The sequence below is a fragment of the Pyricularia pennisetigena genome, chromosome 3, assembly GCF_004337985.1.
Source record: "Pyricularia pennisetigena strain Br36 chromosome 3, whole genome shotgun sequence".
In the NCBI taxonomy this organism is placed as follows: domain Eukaryota; kingdom Fungi; phylum Ascomycota; class Sordariomycetes; order Magnaporthales; family Pyriculariaceae; genus Pyricularia; species Pyricularia pennisetigena.
Genome location: NC_043742.1, coordinates 2,114,760 through 2,136,626, shown reverse-complemented (window position 1 = coordinate 2,136,626; position 21,867 = coordinate 2,114,760). Strand labels below are relative to the sequence as shown.

General features: G+C 51.1%; 7 protein-coding genes across 7 annotated transcripts; 2 read left to right on the top strand and 5 right to left on the bottom strand.

The window, feature by feature from the left end:
• Positions 1-1,047: 1,047 nt before the first annotated feature.
• Positions 1,048-3,063, top strand: PpBr36_02487 (uncharacterized protein; the record flags this gene model as incomplete). Its single annotated transcript, XM_029889668.1, has 5 exons — positions 1,048-1,191; positions 1,316-1,675; positions 1,798-2,448; positions 2,557-2,826; positions 2,920-3,063. The coding sequence occupies 5 exons, from the start codon at positions 1,048-1,050 to the stop codon at positions 3,061-3,063; spliced, it is 1,569 nt and encodes a 522-aa protein (XP_029753353.1).
• A 326-nt stretch (positions 3,064-3,389) lies between these two features.
• On the bottom strand, positions 3,390-4,220 carry PpBr36_02486 (uncharacterized protein; the record flags this gene model as incomplete). The annotated part of the gene is made up of 2 exons (XM_029889667.1): positions 3,390-4,046; positions 4,071-4,220. The coding sequence occupies 2 exons, from the start codon at positions 4,218-4,220 to the stop codon at positions 3,390-3,392; spliced, it is 807 nt and encodes a 268-aa protein (XP_029753352.1).
• A 586-nt stretch (positions 4,221-4,806) lies between these two features.
• On the bottom strand, positions 4,807-5,086 carry PpBr36_02485 (uncharacterized protein; the record flags this gene model as incomplete). The annotated part of the gene is made up of 2 exons (XM_029889666.1): positions 4,807-4,873; positions 4,962-5,086. The coding sequence occupies 2 exons, from the start codon at positions 5,084-5,086 to the stop codon at positions 4,807-4,809; spliced, it is 192 nt and encodes a 63-aa protein (XP_029753351.1).
• A 901-nt stretch (positions 5,087-5,987) lies between these two features.
• PpBr36_02484 (uncharacterized protein) lies at positions 5,988-8,038 on the bottom strand (the record flags this gene model as incomplete). Its single annotated transcript, XM_029889665.1, has 4 exons — positions 5,988-6,193; positions 6,300-6,967; positions 7,040-7,634; positions 7,672-8,038. 4 exons carry the CDS (start codon positions 8,036-8,038, stop codon positions 5,988-5,990), a joined length of 1,836 nt encoding a protein of 611 aa, XP_029753350.1.
• A 1,738-nt stretch (positions 8,039-9,776) lies between these two features.
• Positions 9,777-10,147, bottom strand: PpBr36_02483 (uncharacterized protein; the record flags this gene model as incomplete). The annotated part of the gene is made up of 3 exons (XM_029889664.1): positions 9,777-9,878; positions 9,949-10,051; positions 10,131-10,147. The coding sequence occupies 3 exons, from the start codon at positions 10,145-10,147 to the stop codon at positions 9,777-9,779; spliced, it is 222 nt and encodes a 73-aa protein (XP_029753357.1).
• A 651-nt stretch (positions 10,148-10,798) lies between these two features.
• Positions 10,799-14,772, bottom strand: PpBr36_02482 (uncharacterized protein; the record flags this gene model as incomplete). Its single annotated transcript, XM_029889663.1, has 7 exons — positions 14,299-14,772; positions 13,260-14,232; positions 12,017-12,276; positions 11,807-11,955; positions 11,583-11,725; positions 11,376-11,511; positions 10,799-11,241 (listed from the first exon to the last, which is right to left on the bottom strand). Exons 1-7 carry the CDS (start codon positions 14,721-14,723, stop codon positions 10,799-10,801), a joined length of 2,529 nt encoding a protein of 842 aa, XP_029753356.1. The 5' UTR covers positions 14,724-14,772.
• A 1,464-nt stretch (positions 14,773-16,236) lies between these two features.
• On the top strand, positions 16,237-18,251 carry PpBr36_02481 (uncharacterized protein; the record flags this gene model as incomplete). The annotated part of the gene is made up of 3 exons (XM_029889662.1): positions 16,237-16,524; positions 16,611-17,161; positions 17,246-18,251. Coding segments are annotated over 3 exons (1,845 nt in total), but the record flags the coding sequence as incomplete, so codon positions are not given.
• Between the last annotated feature and the right edge of the window lie 3,616 nt (positions 18,252-21,867).

The window sequence follows — 21,867 nt, the reverse complement described above, 5'->3', positions numbered from 1 at the left end:
AAGGGAAAAGAAAACGGATGTGATTTGAAAAGGTTTGGTCGGACTAGGGAGGAGCTAGGAAAGCTTACAAATGAGTGAAACGGGTAGATAAGGCTTTGCCCAAAGTCCAAAGTGAACTTTACAAGTTCGGAAGAAGCCCCTTGACAACTCCAAAAGAAAAGCTTCCAGCCAAGATTTTGATATGCAAGGGCTCCTGTCCTTGCCAGAACGGATGCGACAAGATTTGATTACAGAGGGTATCAATTTGTTGTCTTGATAATTTCATGGCACGCATCTTGTCGTGGACCCGAGTCTCGGATTCGAGACGTACCCGGTTGTCCTTGACACATCTCTCCCTATCGGACAAGTGCAGAAATACCTAGACTGAACATTTAACAGATAGAGAGCTAGATAGACAAATAGATCACTTGGCAAACAGTACCAGCAAAAACACTGGGGCCTCGTCGACGTCGTCGTGCATGCCATGCACCAGAACTGAGAAGGCAGGCAGATAACCAATCTTTGAGACAATAGGAGACAAAATAAATCAAATTGCTGACACCGCTGCAAGGGATGCGTAAATTCGGAAGCATGCGCCCGAGAGCTGCACCAACGGACACTCCCATGCAGGCCGGGTGGGCTAAATGGGAGAGAACGGATAGCCGCCGGACGGGTTGCATTTTGCGGGGGAACGCGTATCAATGGAATCTCTAGCATGCCACTGCATTTCCCCCGCCCGTTGACGTTTACGACCAACCAATGGGGCACACTTTTGATTCCCTACCAAGCCGTGGACTGCGGTTCGGCACTTGATCGCTGGTCTGGGCAGGATGACCACAAAGAGAAGCCCGAATTTTTTCGTTGAGGGAGCGTTTTCTTGATGCATCCCTCTGCATTGGGGACATCTTGGGTGCTACACCAGGGCGATGTATCTATAACCATGTATTCTTAACTGTCTCCTCGGAGTCAGATCCAGACCTCTTTATGTTCTTTCTTTCTTTTTTTTTTTTGGCGAGAACCATTTGGCCATACCCAGCGGGCTAGGATATCCAACACAGCACCATTGCCATGGCCACTCCAGAAGACAAGGTCACCATCAAAGCCAACTGGCGAGTGTTTGTCGCCTGCGGAATCATCATCTTATCGCCGTTCCAATATGGCATTGATTTCGGCCTGATTGGAGGACTGCAGGCAATGCCCGGCTTTCTCAAGGTAAGGAAGGGTCTCAAACTTGCCAAATTGGCACCAGAGTGGCCGCTATGGCCCCGAGGGGAAAAGGAAACAAGCTGACAAACACCCCTCCTTTTGCCCTACAACGGGAAAAAAATAAATCTAGGTCTTTGGTCATCCGGCACCGCACCTGCTGCCCAAGATCGGCTGGAACCTGTCGCCGGTCCGACAACAGCTCATCTCGTCGCTCATGACGCTGGGCGCCTTTGCCAGTTCCGTCTGCGCGGGGCCGGCCGCGGCCAGACTCTCGCGGCGCTGGTGCCTGTGGATCGCGTCGGTGCTGTGCTGCGTCGCAAACGTCATGATGATGGTCACCGAGGACATCAACGTGCTCTACGTCGGGCGGCTGGTCATTGGGCTGGCCAACGGCTGGTTCATGACCTTTTCGCAGCTGTACATCCAGGAGACGAGCCCGGCAAAGTACCGTGGGCTGTTTCTGGCTGCTTTTCAGTTTTGTACTTCATTTGTGAGCTGCCCCTTTTAAATTTGTTACTTAGTCTCATTGCTCTCTTTTTTCTTTTTCTTTTTTCTTTAGTTCCATCTTACGCAACCGACTCAAAGCCACTGACACCAAAAACGTTCAACCAGGGCACCCTCGTCGGAACCGTCATCAACTGGGCCACGGCCCCGATCCCAGACAAGAACGCATACCTCATCCCGCTGGGGCTGATCTACATCGTGCCGGTGATCCTCTGCGTCGCCATGGTCTTCATCCCCGAGTCGCCGCGGTGGCTGATCCTGCAGGGCCGGATCCACGAGGGCACGGCCTCGCTCGCGTGGCTGCGTCCGCGGGGCCACGACGTGGCGGCCGAGGCGGCCGAGATCCGCGCGGCCATCGAGCGAGAAAAGGAGCTGGCCAGCGGCGTGGGCGCCCGGGACATGTTCGAGAACCCCGTCGACAGGCGCCGCACGCTGCTGTCCGTCTCGGCCGTCACGCTGCAGGCCGCGTCGGGCTCCATGTTCATCATCGCGTACAAGCAGTACTTCTTCACCATGGCCGAGGTCGCCGACCCGTTCGCCATGGGCTGCGTGCTCAGCGCCGTGGGCCTGGTCGCGCTCGTGGTCAACGCCTGCATCGTCGTCAGGTACGGGCGGAGGCGCGTGCTGATCGGCTGGGGCCTGGTGCTGTGCGGCGCGCTGCAGCTCATCATCGCCGTGGTCTATCAGGTCCACGGGCGGTCGGTCCAGACGGGGAACGTCTTGGTTGCGCTGTCGTGTCTGTACATGATGAGCTACAATGTGGGTTCTCTCCCGCAAGCCAGCCTCTTCTGGCCTATGTTGACAACTGCGTACAATATGCTGAACAAAACCCGCGGCGTTGTTTTTTTTTTTTTTTTTTAATCACAGGGTCTCATCTCGGCCTACGCGTGGCTGGTCGGAGGAGAAATCCCGTCCCAGCGTCTGCGCAGCTACACGTTTGGTCTCGCTGCTGCTGTCGGCTTCTTCTTTGCGTGGCTGACGACCTTTACGGCGCCGTACTTTATAAACCCTGACTCGCTCAACTGGGGCCCTCAGTACGGCTACATCTGGTTTCCGTCAGCTGTGGTCGGTGCCGTGTGGGTCTGGTTGTTCCTGCCAGAGACAAAGGGTCGCACCTTGGAGGAGATTAACGAGATGGTGTGTCAGCCTGTTCTACTTTCTCTTTGTTTGCTTTGCTTCGATCATGCCATTACTGGTGCGTTTACTGACAAAGACTGGGATTCTCCACAGTTCGAGGCCAGGCTTCCGGCGAGAAAGTTCCGCAAGTACCAATGTGTGGGCGCCGTACCAGAGGGCAAAAGAGTTGACGACGATGTAGAGACGGTTGGTCAAGCAGAGGCTCAGTCGGTCGCTGTGGCTAGCAAGGCAGCATGAGATGTTTCGTCGGCAGAAAATGTCGACTGTTGATATCAATGAGGATAGGGGGCTTATAACTACGCGTCCCTTTTGTGCCGCGTGCGTATGAACGTAGTAAGGTAGAAAAACTCAGCACCTTGTCCACGCTATTCCTGTGTTTTCTTACTTCCCTATTAAGTAAAGGCATATCACCTGTCATAGAAACAAATGTTACAGACTGAGAACTATTTGTTAGGAATAGCTAGAATACTTTCACACGAATGCCCGACTCCAAAGCTGTGCTCTAATTTCACATATCCTGGCCAGTAGCCTTCTTTGCTCCCCTGGGTATCATGCGCCGTACATCACTGCTCCGACTCCGAGTCCGAGTCCAGCTCCATCGGCTCCCTAGGGGCCGTAAACTTCTCCAAAAAGGTCTGCGCAGTCTCCTGGACGCTGCGTCGGAGAGGATCGTGGTGGGGCTGCCCGGGCAGGATAAGTTGGGCGGCCTGCAAAAGCCTCTCGGTGGCCTTTATGCAGTACCACTTGTCCAGCTCCTGATCGTACCACGTCATGTAGTTCTCGGGATCGGGCATGGGCCTGTCGACGGCGCCGGCGTTGAGCACAAAGAGCGCCGCCGCCGCCGCCTCGCGATCGTCCCTGGCCCGCTCCAGGGCCACCGCCTCGCGGGAGGCTCGGTGTCGCTGCTTGGCGTCGAACATGGCAAGGGACGAGGCGTGGGCAAAACACAAATTGCCGTCGGCGACGAAGACTACGTTTGGGCAGGACTGCTCGGCGCAGGGCCGACCGCAGCCAAAGCCGGCTGCGTTGTTGACCCTGCAGTGGTCGCGGCATATGATGAGGATGGTGTTGGCGACGGCTCCGTGCTCGGCCCAGGGGCGCAGGACGAGATCTTGGGATGCGGCGTGGCCATTGAGCTTTGGCTTGTCCCAGTATTCGAAGACGTCGAACTGGTGGTCGTTTGGGCGAGGGTCAGCGGATGGGCTGTTGGTGGAGTAAGGCTGCAGGTGGCAGTTGTAACTCACATACTGCTCACCATGCTCGTTGAAAGCCTTGGTGGTGATGGGTTCCAGAACTCGTGTCATCTGATCGGTCCACTCCAGGCACGGCTCTGAGCATTCAAGGGGAGCAAGTGGGTATTCTGAAGAGATGATTCTATGCTCGGTGTATGACATTGTGGAAATCTTGTTGGATGTCTAGCTTGAAAAGACTTGATATTGATGTCTGTGATACTTGAGCGAGATATGATGGCTCATGGATCAAAGTGTTGTATTTGGGTTTGAAGTCGAAAGCGAGCTCACAGTGCCAGATTAGGAGTGAGCAGTTTTTTTTCTCTTTCTTTTTTTTTTTCTTTTTTTTTCAAGTGTTGCGAGGTGTTGGGTTCTCAGCCTTGTAGAACGTCACCACCCGGCTGGGACAAAAAGAGATTTCAATCTTATATTGAAGGATTCTGGGGGTAGTTCTGAGCGACGAGTTCCTTGAGCAGAACAGCGAGGACAACGGCAACGAGCAAACAAAGAAGCTTTGTAGTGGATCAAATGCCGCGCGCAGTGTTTGAAAGACACGGACGCGAAATTCTTTTCAATAAAAGTGGTTGTTTGTTTTGATTATTTTCCATCAGATTCGCCTCACATTAAGATCTACTCTACCAAACCAAGTATCGAATGTTGCCCAGACTCGGCACCGCGACATGAAAGCAAACACAGCAAATACAGCCAAATCACCAAGGCCTGTAAGAAAAACGCACACATCGTCTCTAAGTCAAAGTCGTGATTGCATACGGAGTCCCTTGGAACCAATATCTGCATTCGTCCATTTTTCCACCGATCTTGGTGATTTTGCAATCCTTATCAGCTTTTACTATGATTTGCTCCCCTTCAAGACTCCAATAAGTGTTTTCTCCTATTTCAACCAACATGGCTTTGACTTCGGTCTTGTGACCCTCCATGATTTGGGCTTTGCACCAGCGGCCGGCGGCAGCGACGCTGGTGGCTTGAAAGGCAAGCAGGGCCATGGCAAAGACGAGGCTTCCAAACTGCATTGTGACAGTTGTCGAACGTTGTTATCGCTGGGAACTGTATTAATGCCGGGCCGGCGGTTGCTGCGAGGACAGAGACTTGTAGCTTTGAATCTTTGATTTGTTTGAGAGATGGAAAAATGAGCGGCCGTGAACGAAGTCATTTGACAAGGCTGGTCCCTCGAAGAACACAAGAAGTATGTGCTAAAATAAATAACAGCACTCTGTATTTATATGTTCCCATTAGCTGCCGAGCTCTCCCATCATTTGAAAAGATCAAAGGCTATTTTTGATAGTCTGGACGTACCTCCGACCCCTTGTGCTTGGATCTGGCGAATTAGCAATTTAACTCACATGACACGGCATAGCTGCGTGCGACCCAAACTGGGATACTAGACAGGGGAAAATGATCCGTTTATAACTTTTGTTAGGGTTAGACTAGCATCCCCTGAACTGTCATCCATAGAAGATCACCGCTCGAAACGAATACATCTCCGCGCTCTCACGAATCAGTTTCCAGAGGCAGCTGGTTCTCGACCTAGATGCTGTGCTAGGTCGAGAACGGGCGACAAATTTATAACATGTCCTCATATGATTTAGACACGACAGCATCGGAGAGCCAGCTACGCACTTCTATGCGAGTTTTCCAAGTATTAATAGTTTGCATAAACCGAGAAACAAACTCTTTCCTTTAAATCCCCAGCACCACTATGGCACTAGGAATACAAGCAGCGGGGCCATTTTGGTGATCTGGCACACATGCTAGGTAGATCCAGAATGTAGAATGCAAGCAACAGCCTAGGAGAGCCCTTTTTATTGCAAAATAATCTTCATTGATCGGCATTTGATCGGCATTTGATCGTCACTTGCTTTGCAACTAAACTGGTGGCTCAGTTCCACCGTCCCAACCTTAACAACACTGCAACTAAGCCTTCTTGATAATCTCTGCTGCCCTCTCAGCAACCGCATACAAGGTAGACTGTGGGTGCCCGCTGAACTGGAGAGGGAAGATGGACATGTCGATGACCCTGACGTTGCGCGTGCCATAAACCTTCAATTCAGGGTCTACGACACCGCCAAGCTCCCGCTTCATCATGGATGCGGTGCCAAGGTTGTGTGAGTTGACGGCGGCTGTAATTGCTTCAAGTCAGCTCTTGAATAAAATCTTGTTGTCCCCGGAGACTGGGTCCACATCAGAGAGAGAGAGAAAAAAAAAAAAAAAAAAAGGGACACGTACTGCCACTCCTCGCAAAGCTCTCCCACTGCGCATCGGTTGCGCTCGACCCGAGCCCACCCCTCGAAGTCTTCAGATCCTTGATGGGCGACGTCTCGGAGAACTTGTCGGCCAGCTTGGCCACCATGGCCTGGGCCGTCACGTCAAACGGCACCATGTTCAGGCGCGGGTCGATGGTGGGCTGCACGACGACCGAGGCGTTGGCCAGCGAGTCCCTGGAGAGGTGCACGCTGCCGCGGGAGAAGGGGTACAGCCACCAAAAGTTGAGCGACAGGGAGCCGCCCTGCCGCACAAAGGTCAGGTACTCGGCGGCGGTGACGTTTTGGTTGAAGAGCAGGTCGTGCTGCACGCGCATGAGCGTCTCGACGGCCGTCTGGTTCAGAAACGTCGGCCCGCCCGACGCGTCCACCGCCAGCTTGGCGTACGAGGTGATGTTGGCCAGCGTCGCCGCCGCCACGGCCCGCGTGTTGCTGCCAAAGACGTCGGCCGCCGTCGCGTACGCCTGCATCCCGTTCTGCCCCGTGAGCGACGCCCGCAGCCCGTAGTTGAGGCTGGTGTTGGGTTGCTCCTGTAGGTTCTCGCCCACGCCGGGGAGGTCGACCGTGACGTTGATGCCGAGGGGTTGCAGGACACTGGCCAGTTGAGGGACACCGGAGGGAGGAGGGGCGGGGCTTTGAGTCAGTAACTATATGGGCGGCTTGTCTCATCTCGTGGAGTCGAGGGGGATGTTACGAGGCCCTTACCGTGGGTTGCCAACTCCCGACGCCTCAAGAATGGCGGGGCTCCTCAGCGAGCCGGCAGAGAGCACCACCTCCCTCCTCGCATCCACCACAACCGCCTGGCCCGCTGCAGTCAGGTACTCGACTCCGCTCGCCTGCACATTGCCCGTGGTGCCCGTCCTCCAGACGATCTTCCTGGCCGTGCCCGTGATCATCTTGAGGTTCGCCCTTCCCTCGGCCGGGATCCAGTACGCCCTCGCGGCATCCCACCTCATGTGGGCGTCGCGGTCGATCGTGAGCGGGTTCGACGAGACTCCATGGACGTCACCGCCAGACGAGTCCTGATTGTCGGGGAGGCCGACGTTGGCCCAGGTCTGCCGGATCTGCACGCCGTAGGTCGAGTTTGCCGTGTCGAAGGGGAACCCGGTGCGCACGGGCCCGTCGGTGCCTCGGTACTCTGCCTTGTACTTGATGCCCGCCTTCGCCTGGGCCTCGCTCGGGACGGTGAAGCGCTCGTTGCGCTTGTAGTAGGGGAACAGCGTATTCCAGTTCCAGCCGGGGTTGCCGAGCTTTTCCAGCGCGTCTATTTCGGCCTTTTCGGCCCGGATGTAGTTCATTCCTGTATTTTGTTAGTCTTTGCTTTATTCTCATGGAACCTTGAAGCACGGCTCCCGCAAACCGCACAAAACGCAACCTGCCATTGATGATGCTGGTTCCCCCGATGCCCTTTCCCTGGTGGTACTGCTGCGGGCGGTTGTTGACAAAGGGCTGGTTCACCGTGCGGTAGTTCCAGTCGACGCGGGTGTTGAACGCCTGCAGGAAGCTGCTGGCGCTCTTGACCTGGGGGTTCTCTCGCTCGTCGCCGCCGGGCTCGATCACAGCGACGGTGACGGCCGAGTTTTCCGACAGCCTGTTGGCGATCACCAGGCCTGCAGTGCCGGCGCCGACGATTACGTAGTCAAACGTCTCGGCCAAGCCGGGGACGCAGAGCAAAAGCTGCAGCAGAAGCGGTGAGGAGCGCATGGTTCACTACTGGCTTTGCGGGACCCGGAGCGTGGGTTGTCCTCCTGGAGTTGGGCGTCATGGAGCGCACGAGACATTGTTGGCATCTTATATAGTTTGCTAGCTGCTACCACCAGATAAGTCTCTACATCAGTCATGAAATATCGCTACTTTATTTGATGCTGCTACGGACAGATTGACGCTAATTGGCCCCTGACAAATATAAACAAGCTCATACTTATTTAGCCGCTGCAAACAAGTGCGTGTGGATCTTGTTTATTCTTCGGGCTATTCAGGGCATCCAATGCTACAACAGAAAAAAAAAAAAAAAAAAAAAAAAAAAAACGTTCCTGCTCGGTGGATCCCAAAGCTAAAAAGATCGGAGGAACGATTTTATTAATTCGTGCCGCCGTTCCGTCTCATGGTTGAATGGTGGGAAATCCTAGCCGAAGGTCACCGTGGTGTACGTGGTACAGTACGGCGCGGGGATCGCTGCTCCGGGACGACCCTGTAAATGACCCCTGGTCAGTTGGCTGCCAGTCGTCTTTGGTGCAAACGATGCGCGAGAAGAGCATAAAAGAAAAAAAGCAAAAGAAGAAGAAAAAAAAAGAAAAGGTCCTATCTCACACCAAGTTTGTACTACTCCAAATACAATCCAGACGGCAATGGCACATGCATGCGGGCCGGCTTCGCCTAGCCAACGGGCATATGCGAGGAGCACAGCTGAAAGTGAACCGATCAATAAATCTTGTTCTAGACCTACCCGTAAAAGTTGCCGCTGCTGAAAAAATACAGACACACGATCATCAAGCAATAGCATCCATGCTCTGAATATAGGATGATGAGGGTGTTTGGTTGGGGTCGACCCATTCAAACATTTTGCTCCTGGTGAGTCGGCCAAACCGTCCGAAGATGCCAATTTAACCGGTTTTCAATATAGATTGAATATCTGGGACAACCTCGAGCCTTTTATCTACAGAAAACCTAAATAAGCAAACCCCTCCTTGGCGATCGTCATGACTGTGCGGTCGTACCAATTATCATTCGCACAGCTCGGGAACAAATCATGCGCCCAGCCGCAGCCCGTCGAATTGCGCCTTAATCCGCCGTATGGTTTGACCAATCCTTGACGGCTAAATAGACTTGCGATATAGCCCACTGCCTCCCAGGACGGATGTTGAGTACGTCAGGCCAAGCAGATCTGCAGCGTTTTGGTTCCGAGTTTACTGCAGGGTCCGAATCATACACGTGAGGAATGACTTGCTGTGCTTTTCAGAGTTGGGAGGACAGTGTTGGTTTACCTTACACAGCTGCGTGAACTTTGTTGACTCGAATGGCGAATCTTGGAGTCTGCAAGACTAGAAATGATACATTCATCTAATAGCCTGCACTTTCAGTGCATGGACATAATGAACTCACTCCAATATACATGTGAGATGGCAGCTCAACACCTCTCGAGAATTATTCATTAATGAAAAAAAAATGCCTCATTCTCACCGTCCCTTATGAATTTCTTGAGCAGAGCTCCAAGCAATGACAAGCACCGCCACCTGCATTCACGTGTGCGACAATCCACAGCCTGAAGCCATGACAAATACCCTTTTCTGGACCGCTCGATGTTTCTGGGCTTATGTTCGAGGTATTTACTGATTCGGAGAGACGCCTAGACTTGTCGAGAGGCTTTGTCCGCCGGGCGATGGGTTAGCCAGTGATGCCACAAAGTAAAGACGAGAGACACATGATGGCGTACCCAGAGTTTTTAGTCTGCCTGCGTTGTTGATTGCTCAAGGTGCGACATGTCGAATCTGACCTTTTTCTTGATCCTGCCGTAGCGGATCAGGTTGCCAATGGCCTTCCATACCTTGGTAAATGCCAGATGTCAGTCGCAGCCAGACATTCCGCTTCTCTCCAAACCTTCTCTCTAGACTTACCGAGAGGGAAACCTCAGGAACCGAGTTCCACAAAGGAAAGCGATCATCGTCTCGAAGAGCATGCAGCACCCGGAGCATGTAGAAGATTGCCGCCAGCATAATCCTGGTGAGCGAGATCTGATGTTGGTCTTTGACCTGAGAATCAGGACATAACGGACAGGAGAGTAGCTACGGAGACTCACATGGTAGGAGTAATCATGATGAGTACAAGGACTCAGGCTTGGTTTGAATTGCTATTGTAGGGCGAGGTAGTTTGCGGCTGTTCGTGGGATATGATGTGATTATCAGTGTGGCCCGAGATGATCACAGCGCGAACTGGCAGCTGTATCAATCAGTTTCAGTGCCCCACAAAGTAACTAGCCTTGGAAAGAATAAGGCCAAAAAACAGAGAGGAGTCAACTCGACGTTGCTCGTCGCGGTGTCACGTGAACTCGCGTTAGTTTGACCAAAGTTAGGTGTTGTGCAATAAGGGTTTAGTTGTCAGAAAAGATAAATAATCTTGACAGATTTGAAAAACTTGGCTCGGGATGCAATGGCATGTGAATGAAAGAGGCCAGCGAATCCAAGAAGAATAAGAAACTGTGGATTTCATACCAAAAACTCCCTTCGACGCACCACTCCTTGAATATCAAATATATATATATATATATATATATATATATATATATATATATATATATATTATGCTTAGTGACAGCATATTTTTCATCTCAAACCATGTCACCTTGATCCGTCTCTTTTGGCAGCTTGCATCTCAATCTCCTCCTCATCAACCCAGCCTTTGCACCGCTTCGCATCTCGCCAACATTTTTCCTGCATCGAAACCGAACCTCCCGCCACAGCAAGTTCTCTAATCCTCCCTGTCCGCAACAGCCTCGGCAACGGCCCTCGCCTTGTTCCTACCGCCCGGCCAGCCGCCGAACCCACCGCCACCGAGGCGCGAGACGGGACCGGTCGGGTTCATGACGCCGCCGCCGGCGGTCCAAAACGCGGCCGGGTTGACGGGCAGGTTGGCGTTGGCCCTGACGCCGAACCGGATCCACGCAAACAGCCCGTCCTCGAGCCTGTCCCCGACCAGCGCGTACCGGACGATCGGGTCGTCGCCGTTGGCGCCCTGCATGAAGAGGAAGTCGCGCACGTTGAGCGTCGTCGCCATCCGGTTGGTGTTGTAGGGCGCTGTCTGCGACGACGCCGTCACTAGCGACTGGTCAAAGTACAGCTGGCCGACATGCGCCGCCCGGCCGCCGGACAGCGTGTTGTTTTGAAGCTTGGTGGCGCCGAGGTAGACGATTGCTGTTTCGGGGGGATATCGGAGGTTAGTGTGATGATTTCTTTTTTTCTCTTTTTCTTCTTCTTGACAATGGGACTAATGGGCTGTGGGATGCACTGCTTGCCGTGAATATGTGTTGCTCGGCCTTCGTAATGACCTGGCATCAGGGTGTCGAAGGAAGCTACTCCGGCCTTGTCTGTGGGCTGCACGCCGCGGAGTGTGGTTCCCTTGAGAATGCTGGCATCTTTCGGATCACCCATTCCTGGGTAGCCTTGTACGCCAACGTACATACCCTGTTTCATTCAATGCCTACAGCCTTAGCGTCACGGTCTCACAACCGCATTCCTCCAGGGGACTTGTTTACCGTTGCATTCGAGCTCCAGATGTCCACATAGGCGTCTGGCAAAACCTTGCAGGTCTGGTAGTCGACAACTTGTATGGCGAGAGTCATCGGGATGCCCTTTTCGCCGTTTGTGATGTCCTTGCGGATTTCCTCGCCCTTGACGTCTGCGGGTCAGGGTAACGGCTTTCGTTGTCAGTTCTCTGCTCTGCTCAGTTTCCTCTGCCATCGGAGCTAGGCACACATACACAGCGGGCCCTGGTCAACAGCGGGCATGAGCATGCATGCACCGTAGTCTGTGAACAGGGACGACAGATCCATGCCCTTGGAGACGGGCTTCTTGCTCTTGTGGTCGATCCTGGACACGGAGATGTAGTCTCGCTTGGAGATGTGGGGACTGCGGAAGAGACAATCAGAAAGGTAAAGTACTGGGTAAACAAGAAATCATAATTGCTCACCTCCCCTCGGGCTCAATCCCCAGAGCGCGTCGTAACCTGTCGTACTCGTCGCTGTGGCGGTCGATAGTCCTCTTTATGAACTCGGGCTCGGCAAAGTGTCCGGCGCAGTGATCCAGAGATCGCTCCATCAGTGGTCTGGCATGGTGTTGGTATTCAGGCTCGTCGACGGGGTGCGGGTGTGCCAGGCCCAGCGGGATGGCGAGCAGGGCTGCTGTGAAGGAGGTTTTGATGCCCATCTTTGTCGTCTTGACTCTTCTTGACTGTTGTTATTCTTGTGGTGGTATACTTGGCTGCGACAAGACGCAGGGGATGGGAAGAGTGGAGCGTCAGTCTCGTCTCTTATAACGGCAAGGAATTTGCCAGGTTGTGCCGGGAGTGACAGCCACGAAGGTGGTCATTCTCGAATTATCGGCAAATCAGATTTAGGGTATTAGAAGTCCTGGATGCTGGGTATGCTCCTTTGGGACTCATGAGGAATTGCGGACTGGCACTGGGTTGCAACTCAAGTGCCGATGTTGCCGCCGCCGCTGAATGTGTTGCAATCTATTCTCGAGTATGGGGTACTTAGCCGAACAGGTCACGTTTGTCAGGGAGACACGGGCAGCCCAGGAAAACTATATAGATTGTGCGCACATGCTTTCTCATAGCTGCGGGATGGTGCAGGCCGGGATCAGTTTTCCGATCGACGACTGGCCCGGGTAAAACAAATTTCTACTCTCGGCCGGTAATGGGACCCGTATTTTCGCTGCTGGAGGAGACAACACGGCGCTTCAAAGGTGACAAACTTGCCGTATCAAGTTTATCCACGAAATCCTTGGCTTCAGGATTACCCAGATTAAGCCCAGCTGGCAAGCAAGTGCGTGAAATTAGTCCCATATCAAGCCTAGCCATTAGGTAAAACGTTATTCGCCCATTCAATTTATACAACGGAGATATAACAACGGCTTCAATCAAAGCCAGGTTGTACAGAGTCAGCAACATATTGTTGCCAGATTCAGTTCTTGCAATTTTAATGACATCGTCTTGCTCTAGGTTTGCTTATTCTTTTCAAACTTCAACAATCTCAGCAAATTACAAACTCTTGACTGGGCCCGATCCTACAATGGCCCTGCACATTGTGGCCTGCCAAGTGTCCCTCCAACAGCCCGTAAACAAAGCAATCTCCAAAGAAAAGGTACTCGCCAGGTCTGCTAGCAACTGGTCGAAGGACGATCGGTAGAGACATGCCATATACTACGCAGACCAAGTCATCTTCCCCAAAAACAACAGGCCCTGCTCCAACCAGGCCCTGCTCCGTGATAAATATCCTGTTACGCCTGAGACGGGTCGATGCCACGTCCTGAAAGAACTCGGAAGTTGGAGGTCTTTCCTCAGATGATAGCAGCCATGCAAGTGTAGACATGACCGCTTGTTTGAGTAAGCCTCCTCCATCAAGTTTGGTGTTTGACTCCGTAATGCTTTTTGCTACCTTTTGCAGAGTCGAGTTGATGACCTCTTCAAGCAGAGGAAGCGGTGCTGGGCTTTCCAATGCCATGTCGGGCTCGTAGACGTCTACAAGAGAAGCAATCCTACCTACCGTGTAACCACCGACTACTAGTCTAGTCGGTCCCGATTCCGCATGCTCAATGAACCTCAGCAAAGGCGAATGGGCGAGGCCGGGACCTCGGAGATCCAAGGGATCTTTCGCAAGCCACTGGTCAATATCGTCGAATCTTGGACACCAAGATGGTAGGCCATCATCCTGTGCGGCAAAGTGACGAGGTCCGGCAAGAACCGTGAGATTTCCCTCGACTTCGAGGCAGTGCTCCACAACCAGGCGATGCAGCTTCACGAGCGTCATTGCCTCGCTGTACTCGGGAACGATTGCTGCCCGGGTTGCTTCGCCACACAATCCCAGTATTGCGTAAACTTTGTCCCTTGGATCTGAGCAGCCGTGGCCCGCAAGGAACTCCAGCACACTTCGGAGATCGACTTCGCAGCCGTCATCTCGGAAATGGCACACTGCGTCAATCATCTGAGTGAAGGTCAGGGTTCCCGCAAGATCGGCTGCTTCCCCCGATACGGAAGTCTCCAGGTCCTTGAGCTGCATCAGTGGCAGCAGCTTGGCCGGCAGAGAAATGTAGTCGCCGAAGGGCCGCCTGATCGACCCGCAGAGGACCCAGCATTCCCGCGCGACGGCGAGCTCTTGCACTATCCACATCCTGCCCCAGTAGGGTCTGGAGAGAAAGCGGTAAAGTGAGGACAATGGGTTCTGGCGGGAATCATCTGAACCTATCACGGACCGAGTGGCCTCTCCTGGAGATGTTGCCGGCTCGAGGATGATCTTGGTCATGAGGTCCATTGCGTCGAAATCACGCTCGTCTTGTAATGGGCCTACCCAGGCTAAAACTGTTCTAGCCTTGGCAAAAATCTCTCTCATGATACGAACCTGCCGGGCTCTTTCCCCTGCATCCGATTGGTTGATGCAGATGGCATCGATCCATAGTACAGTTGGATCAGTGCTGTTGCGGATTGCCTGCAACGCGGCATAGAGGTTGGGTCGTACATGCAGGATCTGTCCATCTAAAAGAATCGCCTCAAGACCGGTGTTTGCATCTCCCCAGGTGTAAGAGAGGGCATCATAAGCTGGCGTCGGTGTGTCGGTCAGGGAGATTGTGTCGAAACTGCAGCTGATTGGGTCGGATGTGTTGCCCGGATTGACCACCATGAGTCGAATCTCTCCGCTCTCTTCGGATAGAGGCTTATAAAGCAGAGTCTGGAGGACATGGATAATCTTACGGTTAGCCAGCTGCCCATGTGGCGTAGATACTTGAGTAGTTTTGGCGCACCATCATGTATTCGCATCACTGGTAGTAGGAACTCTTTATAGCAACTGTCATGGCTAGACTAGATATGTGCGGTACTGAGATCAACTCTGTACATGGCTTGTCAAAATGGTTGGCGATAGCATCTCTGCCATCGCTGTCATGCAACTTGTGATGGCTCAAATAGCGGTGTTGGTTTACAAGGTCGAGTTTGTGGAAGAATGTCATATCGAACAGAAACCCCTCATGCCCCTCATTAAGCCACAATGAGTGGTCGGCAAGTGGTGTCCAAACAATCTTACGTGACCAATGGTTTTTATCCGCGCTTGATGTATGTTTCCGAAGCAACCGTCAAATAATCATTGACCCTACCAAGACTAGGGGTTTCCTCCCGAGTCACAATGCCAGTCACAACTCTAAGGTGCGTAGTAAATTTAATTTCTCGACTGGGCAACCCAAGCAAGTCTTGGGCAGATTACATAAAGAAATTGGGTGACAAAGGGTAGATGCCATCCTAGACAGAGCCAACCGTGGCCAAGGTGCTCGGCGGGTGCCCACGGTGCCCACTCGGCTACCTTTGCTACGGTGCAGGGCTTGATGGAGCTTTTCTCAAGCCGCCCACCTCCGAGCACCGTTGTCTCAACGCCGGCCTTCGGGTCATCGGAGACCAGCCACGCCTCAAGAAAACTTGATCAATACCACCTGCCTAGAACGACATTTGGTTTCAATGCCAAGATAAGCTGCCAAGAGAACCCAAGTTTGCGGGGGAACACAAACACTGTTGGAGAGTCGCGGTGAGGGGTAGGGCACTCCCACTCGCAATCCTCCGCATCGATACCCTCATAATGGCGCAACAAGCTCGCCCCTGCTGAGCCTATCATTATTTTCCCCTTGCTTTCTTGGCCCTGCCTATCGGCGCTCAGAGGGAGGTTGGCTTGGCTCGACGACCCGCCTTCTCGCTTTGCCAGTCCATTTCGACAGCTACAGCCAAGAACGCCGGCCAATTTCCATTCTGGCTTGGTCCTCTCGGCGCCGAGAGCCACCAGCCTGTTTGGCCGTACCATGGCTACGGTAACCGTCGAAGATCGGTATTCCCCCCTTTGGATCTGCCCAATGGATACCCTGCACTCACTATCTTTGCCAACGTTTGCCACGGCAGCGACAAGAATAACATGGGAACAAGCACTTACCGAATGAAGCAGCTCGACAGCTCCATGGCGACGACGGCATGGGCAAGTTGTAGCAATGACGACAGACTTGGCCGCTGATATAAGAAGGAGTCTTTTCCTCCAACACAAACTGCTGCAGGCGATTCTAGGCTTTCTCGGTCAGCCCGCGGCCTCTTTCTTGCCATTGAGCCCCAACCTAGCCGCTTGAGCCTTTCTTTTGGCCATTAAAAAAAGCTGAGTATCAGTTCAAGGCCGACACGGTTCAGCCGCCATCATGGTTCGCATCGCTGCTGTCGCTGCCTTCTACTCCGCCTTGGCTGGCGTGAGTAGGGCGGCCGTTTTCGAGAAGGCCGACTACGACTCGGGCGCTGTCCACCACCGCATCATGGAGATGAAGGTCAAGCAGTGGGACGCCCAGATGGCTTCGGGTCAGATGAACAGCTTCCAATACCCTGAGCTGGGCTACACCAAGTGCGAGAACGGCTTTGCTGCCGCTATCCCCGGTGACTTCAACAGCACATTCAGGTGCAACAATGTTAGTCTTGGAACCTGGCACCTCGAAAGTGCTAGTCTGGTATAGAGTCTAGAGCATGCACTGACACTTAACGACCACGGCAATAGATTGATTTGTATCACTTCCTTTCGCATGCCGACTTGGGCAGCAAGGAAGGTCAAGGCTCGTCGTCCTGGGGCTGGACTTCGGCTGACGGACGTGAGTTTGTCGCCATTGGTCAGTTCGATGGAACCGCCTTTGCCGAGATCACCAGCGAGGGCAAGCTCTCATACCTGGGCCGCCTTCCCCAGTTCGACTCCATCGGCTCGCGCTGGAGGGAGATTCGTGTGGTCAAAGATATAATGGTTGTCGGTTCCGAGGCCATCGAGCACGGCATTCAGTTCTTTGACATGAAGAAGCTGCTCGACCTCGACCCCGCTAGCCCCAAGACCTTCACCCAGGAAGAACTCACCGGTCACTGGGACGAGCTTCCGGTCGGCCGCACTCACAACGTCGTTGTAAACGAGGAGCTTGGCTATGCCATTGCCTGCGGCTCCGTAGGCGGTAACTCAAGCATTCGTGTCCGCCCCAACGACCTCCCTTGCAAGGGCGGTCTGATTTACCTCGACATCAGCGACCCTACAAAGCCATTCAGCCCTGGCTGTGCTGCCGGTGACGGGTGAGTGATTTACCTATACACTTGAGAGCAGGTTTTACCGTGTGAATAGCATCTAAAAAAATCTCGTACCCCAAAAAAAAACAGATACGTCCACGACGCTGAATGCCTCGTCTACCGTGGCCCTGACAAGCGCTACGAGGGCCGTGACATCTGCTACGGCTACAACGAGGACACCCTGACCATCTACGATGCGACCGACAAGAACGGCAACGTCACCAACATCATCTCCATCACCAGCTTCCCTGGCGCCGAATACATCCACCAGGGTGCTGTTCTCGACAAGATGAACCAGGAGTACCTGCTGCTTGACGACGAGTTTGATGAGCGTGACGCCGACGTCGGCCCGATGACGCGTGGTCTGCCCACTACTCACATCTTTGACATCCGCGACCTCGAGAACCCCGTGTACACTGGCAACTTTGCGCACCGCACTCGGGGTATCGACCACAACCAGTACGTCTTTGACGGCTTTGTCTACCAGTCCAACTACGGCAACGGCCTCAACGTTTGGGACGTGAGATCGATCCCCTCGGACCCCACCGGCGGAAGTGTCTGCGAGGCCGGTTTCATCGATATCTACCCCGAGGACGACGAGAATGAAGGCTCCGGCTCCGTCGCCTTTCTGGGTTCGTGGTCGCACTACGCCGGGTTCAAGTCGGGCTTCATCTTTGTGCACACCATCGAGCGTGGCTCCTTTGTCGTCAAGATGACGTCCAAGGAGTGCCCCAAGCCCAAGACCTGCAGCGCCGACAACTGCATGCGCGCCCTCCGCGCCTCCCACATCCCCGGCCGCCTCGAGGCCAGCACCGACTTCTGCCACGACTTCCTGACCCGCCAGTACTTTGACACCGCTGGTGTTCCCAGCTATGCCGTCGATGCCTGCGGCGGTGCTGCCGCTCCCCCGCCCCCGCCCGAGGACGACGACGACACTTGCCCTGACGACGACGCCCCGCCCGCACCTACGCAGGCACCCGTCGTAGTCTCGAGGGTTAGCAGCGCTTGCGCTTGCATCCCCACCAAGCCCGTGCCGGAGCTGCCCAGGACCACGAGCAGGCCGCCTGTGCCTACTGTCCTTCCCGACAGGCGTTAATGGGGCGACTTGGGGAGACGGGTGCAGCTGCGTCAATATGTGGGGGTAAAGCAGCTGCTGAAATAGCAAAATAGCAAAGACAAGAGCCTACAGTTTAATAAAAGTTTGAAGACGGGCTGTTTTGTCGCTCGAGAATACACCTGGGATTCTATTGATAATTAAAGTCGTGTGCTTTTGACAAGATCATGTCGGTACAAAACCCCCCCGCCTCTGCTTGCGCTTAGGTCCAGAAAAAGACCGACTCCGCATCGGCATATCGCCGAGGTCTGGCCCGGTTGTAGGCCCTAGAACCACTAGCCAGGGGCCTTTGCCCCGCACTCGGAGTGTTTAAAACTACTGCTGACGCACACGAACGTACACGTGCAGCCTGCATGAGTGGTAGGAGAGCCATATATTCAGGTAGGGTGCGCTATTTAGGCTAACGAGCGTGGCAGCGCTTTTATGGTGTACACAGCGCTAATTAAACTCATCTGGTCATGTAATACCAAAATCTATTTACTGCAACACACCCCCCAATTAACTTTGCGTAAATAAGCAGAATCAACTATTTATATAACTATATACAACCCTTACGGCTAATATTTATATATATTTATTTACGTAAACAAAGGAAATTTATAATGCTAATAAGCGGTAGCGGTGCAACGCGCGCCGCAAACGGGTTTTACCAGCTTTTAGCGCTTTTTATTATATTTAGCGCAGGCGGTAAACCTTTTTTAATGGCGACGAATCCGTAATATTATACCCCCTATTGTATTAATAGCGACAATAATTTGTAATAAAATTGGTAAACGCACGGCGAATATATATTTCGTTCGTTTTTTTAAATCCGAATTTTAATTTTAAATTTTATTTTATACCCAAATACCCAATTCGTAAATGGTCGTTTGCGCTTTATATTTTGCGTTTAACGGTTTGCGCGCCTGCTAACGTCGATATTAGTACCAGCAGCAATAGTAATAATAATAAAAATAAATCCTTTTCCGTTTATTTTGGCGGGTTAAATTGCGCGTAAACCGCGTTATACGCTAAATACCGGTTGGGCGCTGGTTAACGGGTATAATATAATATTTTTTTTTACTCCTATTAATAAAAATCGATTTGGTCGCGCCGAAAAGCGCGTATAATTGTAAATCCTTATTTGCGTTTTGGCGAATTTCCGAACGTGCGACTTAATTAACGCGTTTTTTATATATATATAAACGAACCAACGTAACCGAAACGTTGCAATTGCAGCGCGTTTTTCAATTTTCCCAGCGGGAAATTGAAAACCAACGGGTATAATTTATATCGCAACCGGTTTTATAATGTTAAATTAACGGTAAAATATAAATTTTTTTTACCGTTATTACCGGCGCCGTTTTTATTTTTACGGTTACCGATACGGCCCCCGCCGCTATCCCCGCCGAAACGGTAATTTCCGAAACGCAAACCGAGGAAATTATTACCGAAATACCAATGGTTAAAAGTCCTACCGATTTTACGCCCGCCCCCGCCGCTACCGAGCCCGCCCCCGCGTTTACCCAGGCCGCCGCTTTTAAAGCCGTTTCCGGGCGTGTTAAAGGCGCGCGCGGCGTTAAAAACACCGTAAATTGTTCCCAAACCGTGCCTAAAAGCGTAAAGTAACGTTAATTATATATGCAAAAGCTAAAAAATATAAATAGGAAAAGGAGGAGGGAAAAAACCGAGGAGGAGGAGGAGGAGGACAGCGACGACCGCCCCGTCCGCTCCGTAAATATTTCCCCTATTTTAAAACGTTTATTTATAAATATCGCGAATTAACGTACGTACCGTAATCGCGTCGTTTTCGCCCCCGCCGTATACGCCCAAACGATTTTGTAAATCGCCCGGTACCATATTTCGGGTATACGAAAACGTATTTATCCGGAATTGCGACCGGTTTATGCGTTAATTAACCCGGCGTACGTTCCCGTATTCGGGGAACGCGTTTACCGCGTTGCTGGAATTGCCAAAATAGGTATACCTGCCTTTTTTTCCTAATTGGGGGATTTTTTAAACGCACCGCGCGCGATTTAGGCCAGGCGTTTTTTATATCGCCGCGTACCCCCGTTAAAAAGGTCCAATTTTTTCGGAACGTAATTACGTATTATTTCCGGGATTGGACCGAATTTTAAACGAAAAAACTGGTAATTTTCCAAACGAGGAATATTCCTGCGTTAAAACCCGTAAAAAGGGTTTTTGGTGTTCCTTTTGCGCCGTAAAACGCAAAAAAGGCGTTATTTCGTAATACCCAGGTGGGATCGGGGTTGGCCGTTATAAATAGCGTACCGGCGGTAATGGGTGCGATTTTTAATGGTTAACCTATTACGGGTATTTATTTTATATTATTTCCTGGCGGCGTTAGCGCCGGTTATTAAATTTTTTTGTGGGTGGGTTTCGGCCCTAAATATTCGTTATTTTATATGTTCGTTACCTTTTATGGTTGTTTTTTTTTTTTTTTTTTTTTTTTTTTTTTTTTTTTTTTTTTTTTTTTTTTTTTTGATAGGTTTAACACGCGTTGTTTAATGCTGTGTTTTTTACCGTGCTTCCGAACTCCTTTTTAAATTTTGTTAAACGTTATAAAAATTTAAAAATGCCCTAAAATGCTCGAATTTTGGGATCGATAGCGATTTGGTAAATCCGTTTGCAGGTATAAACTTTATTTTTAGGTAAATAACGTAGAAATTTTTTTTGGCGTATTCCTGTTTAAATTACATATTTTATATATTTATATAGCGTAAATTAATATTAATGCGAAAGTTTTTATTAACGATTAGGCGAATCGTTTATTTATTATTATAATATAAATTCCAGGGTTGGTTTAAATTTAATTGTATTTCCTTAAAAATCCGCTTTAAAGTTATAATTTTTTTGGCCGCCTTCGATAATGCGTATAATTTTACCTTTATTATAAACGTCGTTACCGTGGTTTACCTTACCGCCCTCCAATTAATAATTCCTCCGAATAATATTATTACGTATCCTTTTAAAAACCTCCTCGTATTTAAATCGTCGCCGAAGGATGCGTTATTTGCGAATATAAAATGCTAATTTTAATCGCTCGTTCCGTATTTAATTCCTAAAAATTTTGTATTATATAAATAAAGTAATATTTTTTTGGTTAAACGTTTGTAAAAAAAATTAAAATTGGTAAAAAATTTAAAAAATATTAATGCTGCGTGCGCAACGTTTGGTTTAAATATAATTGCGGTATATAAAATAAACCTTACCATTTCCTGGTAGGTTTTAACCTCGTTTGGAGTTGCGGTCCCTTCGTATTTTGTTATAGGACCTTTTGGTAATGGCGTCGGCGGGTATTTTAAGCTTTTTGTAAATTTAAAGCGTATAGCGATTTTTTCGATATACGAATCGTATAATAAAATCGCTATACGTTGCTTTTTATTTCGCAATACGCGCATCCCAAAAAACCAAAAAAGCTGCCCCTCCCGTAATTCGTATTTAACCTTCAGGCCGTCGACAACCGTTTTACCGTTTCTGGCGTGTTTTTCGGTATATAATACGATTATATCGTTTACGAAAAAAATCACGATAACCCTGTTTTGTATAAATACGTATATACATGGTTTATTATTAACTGGTTTAAATCCTAAGCTTT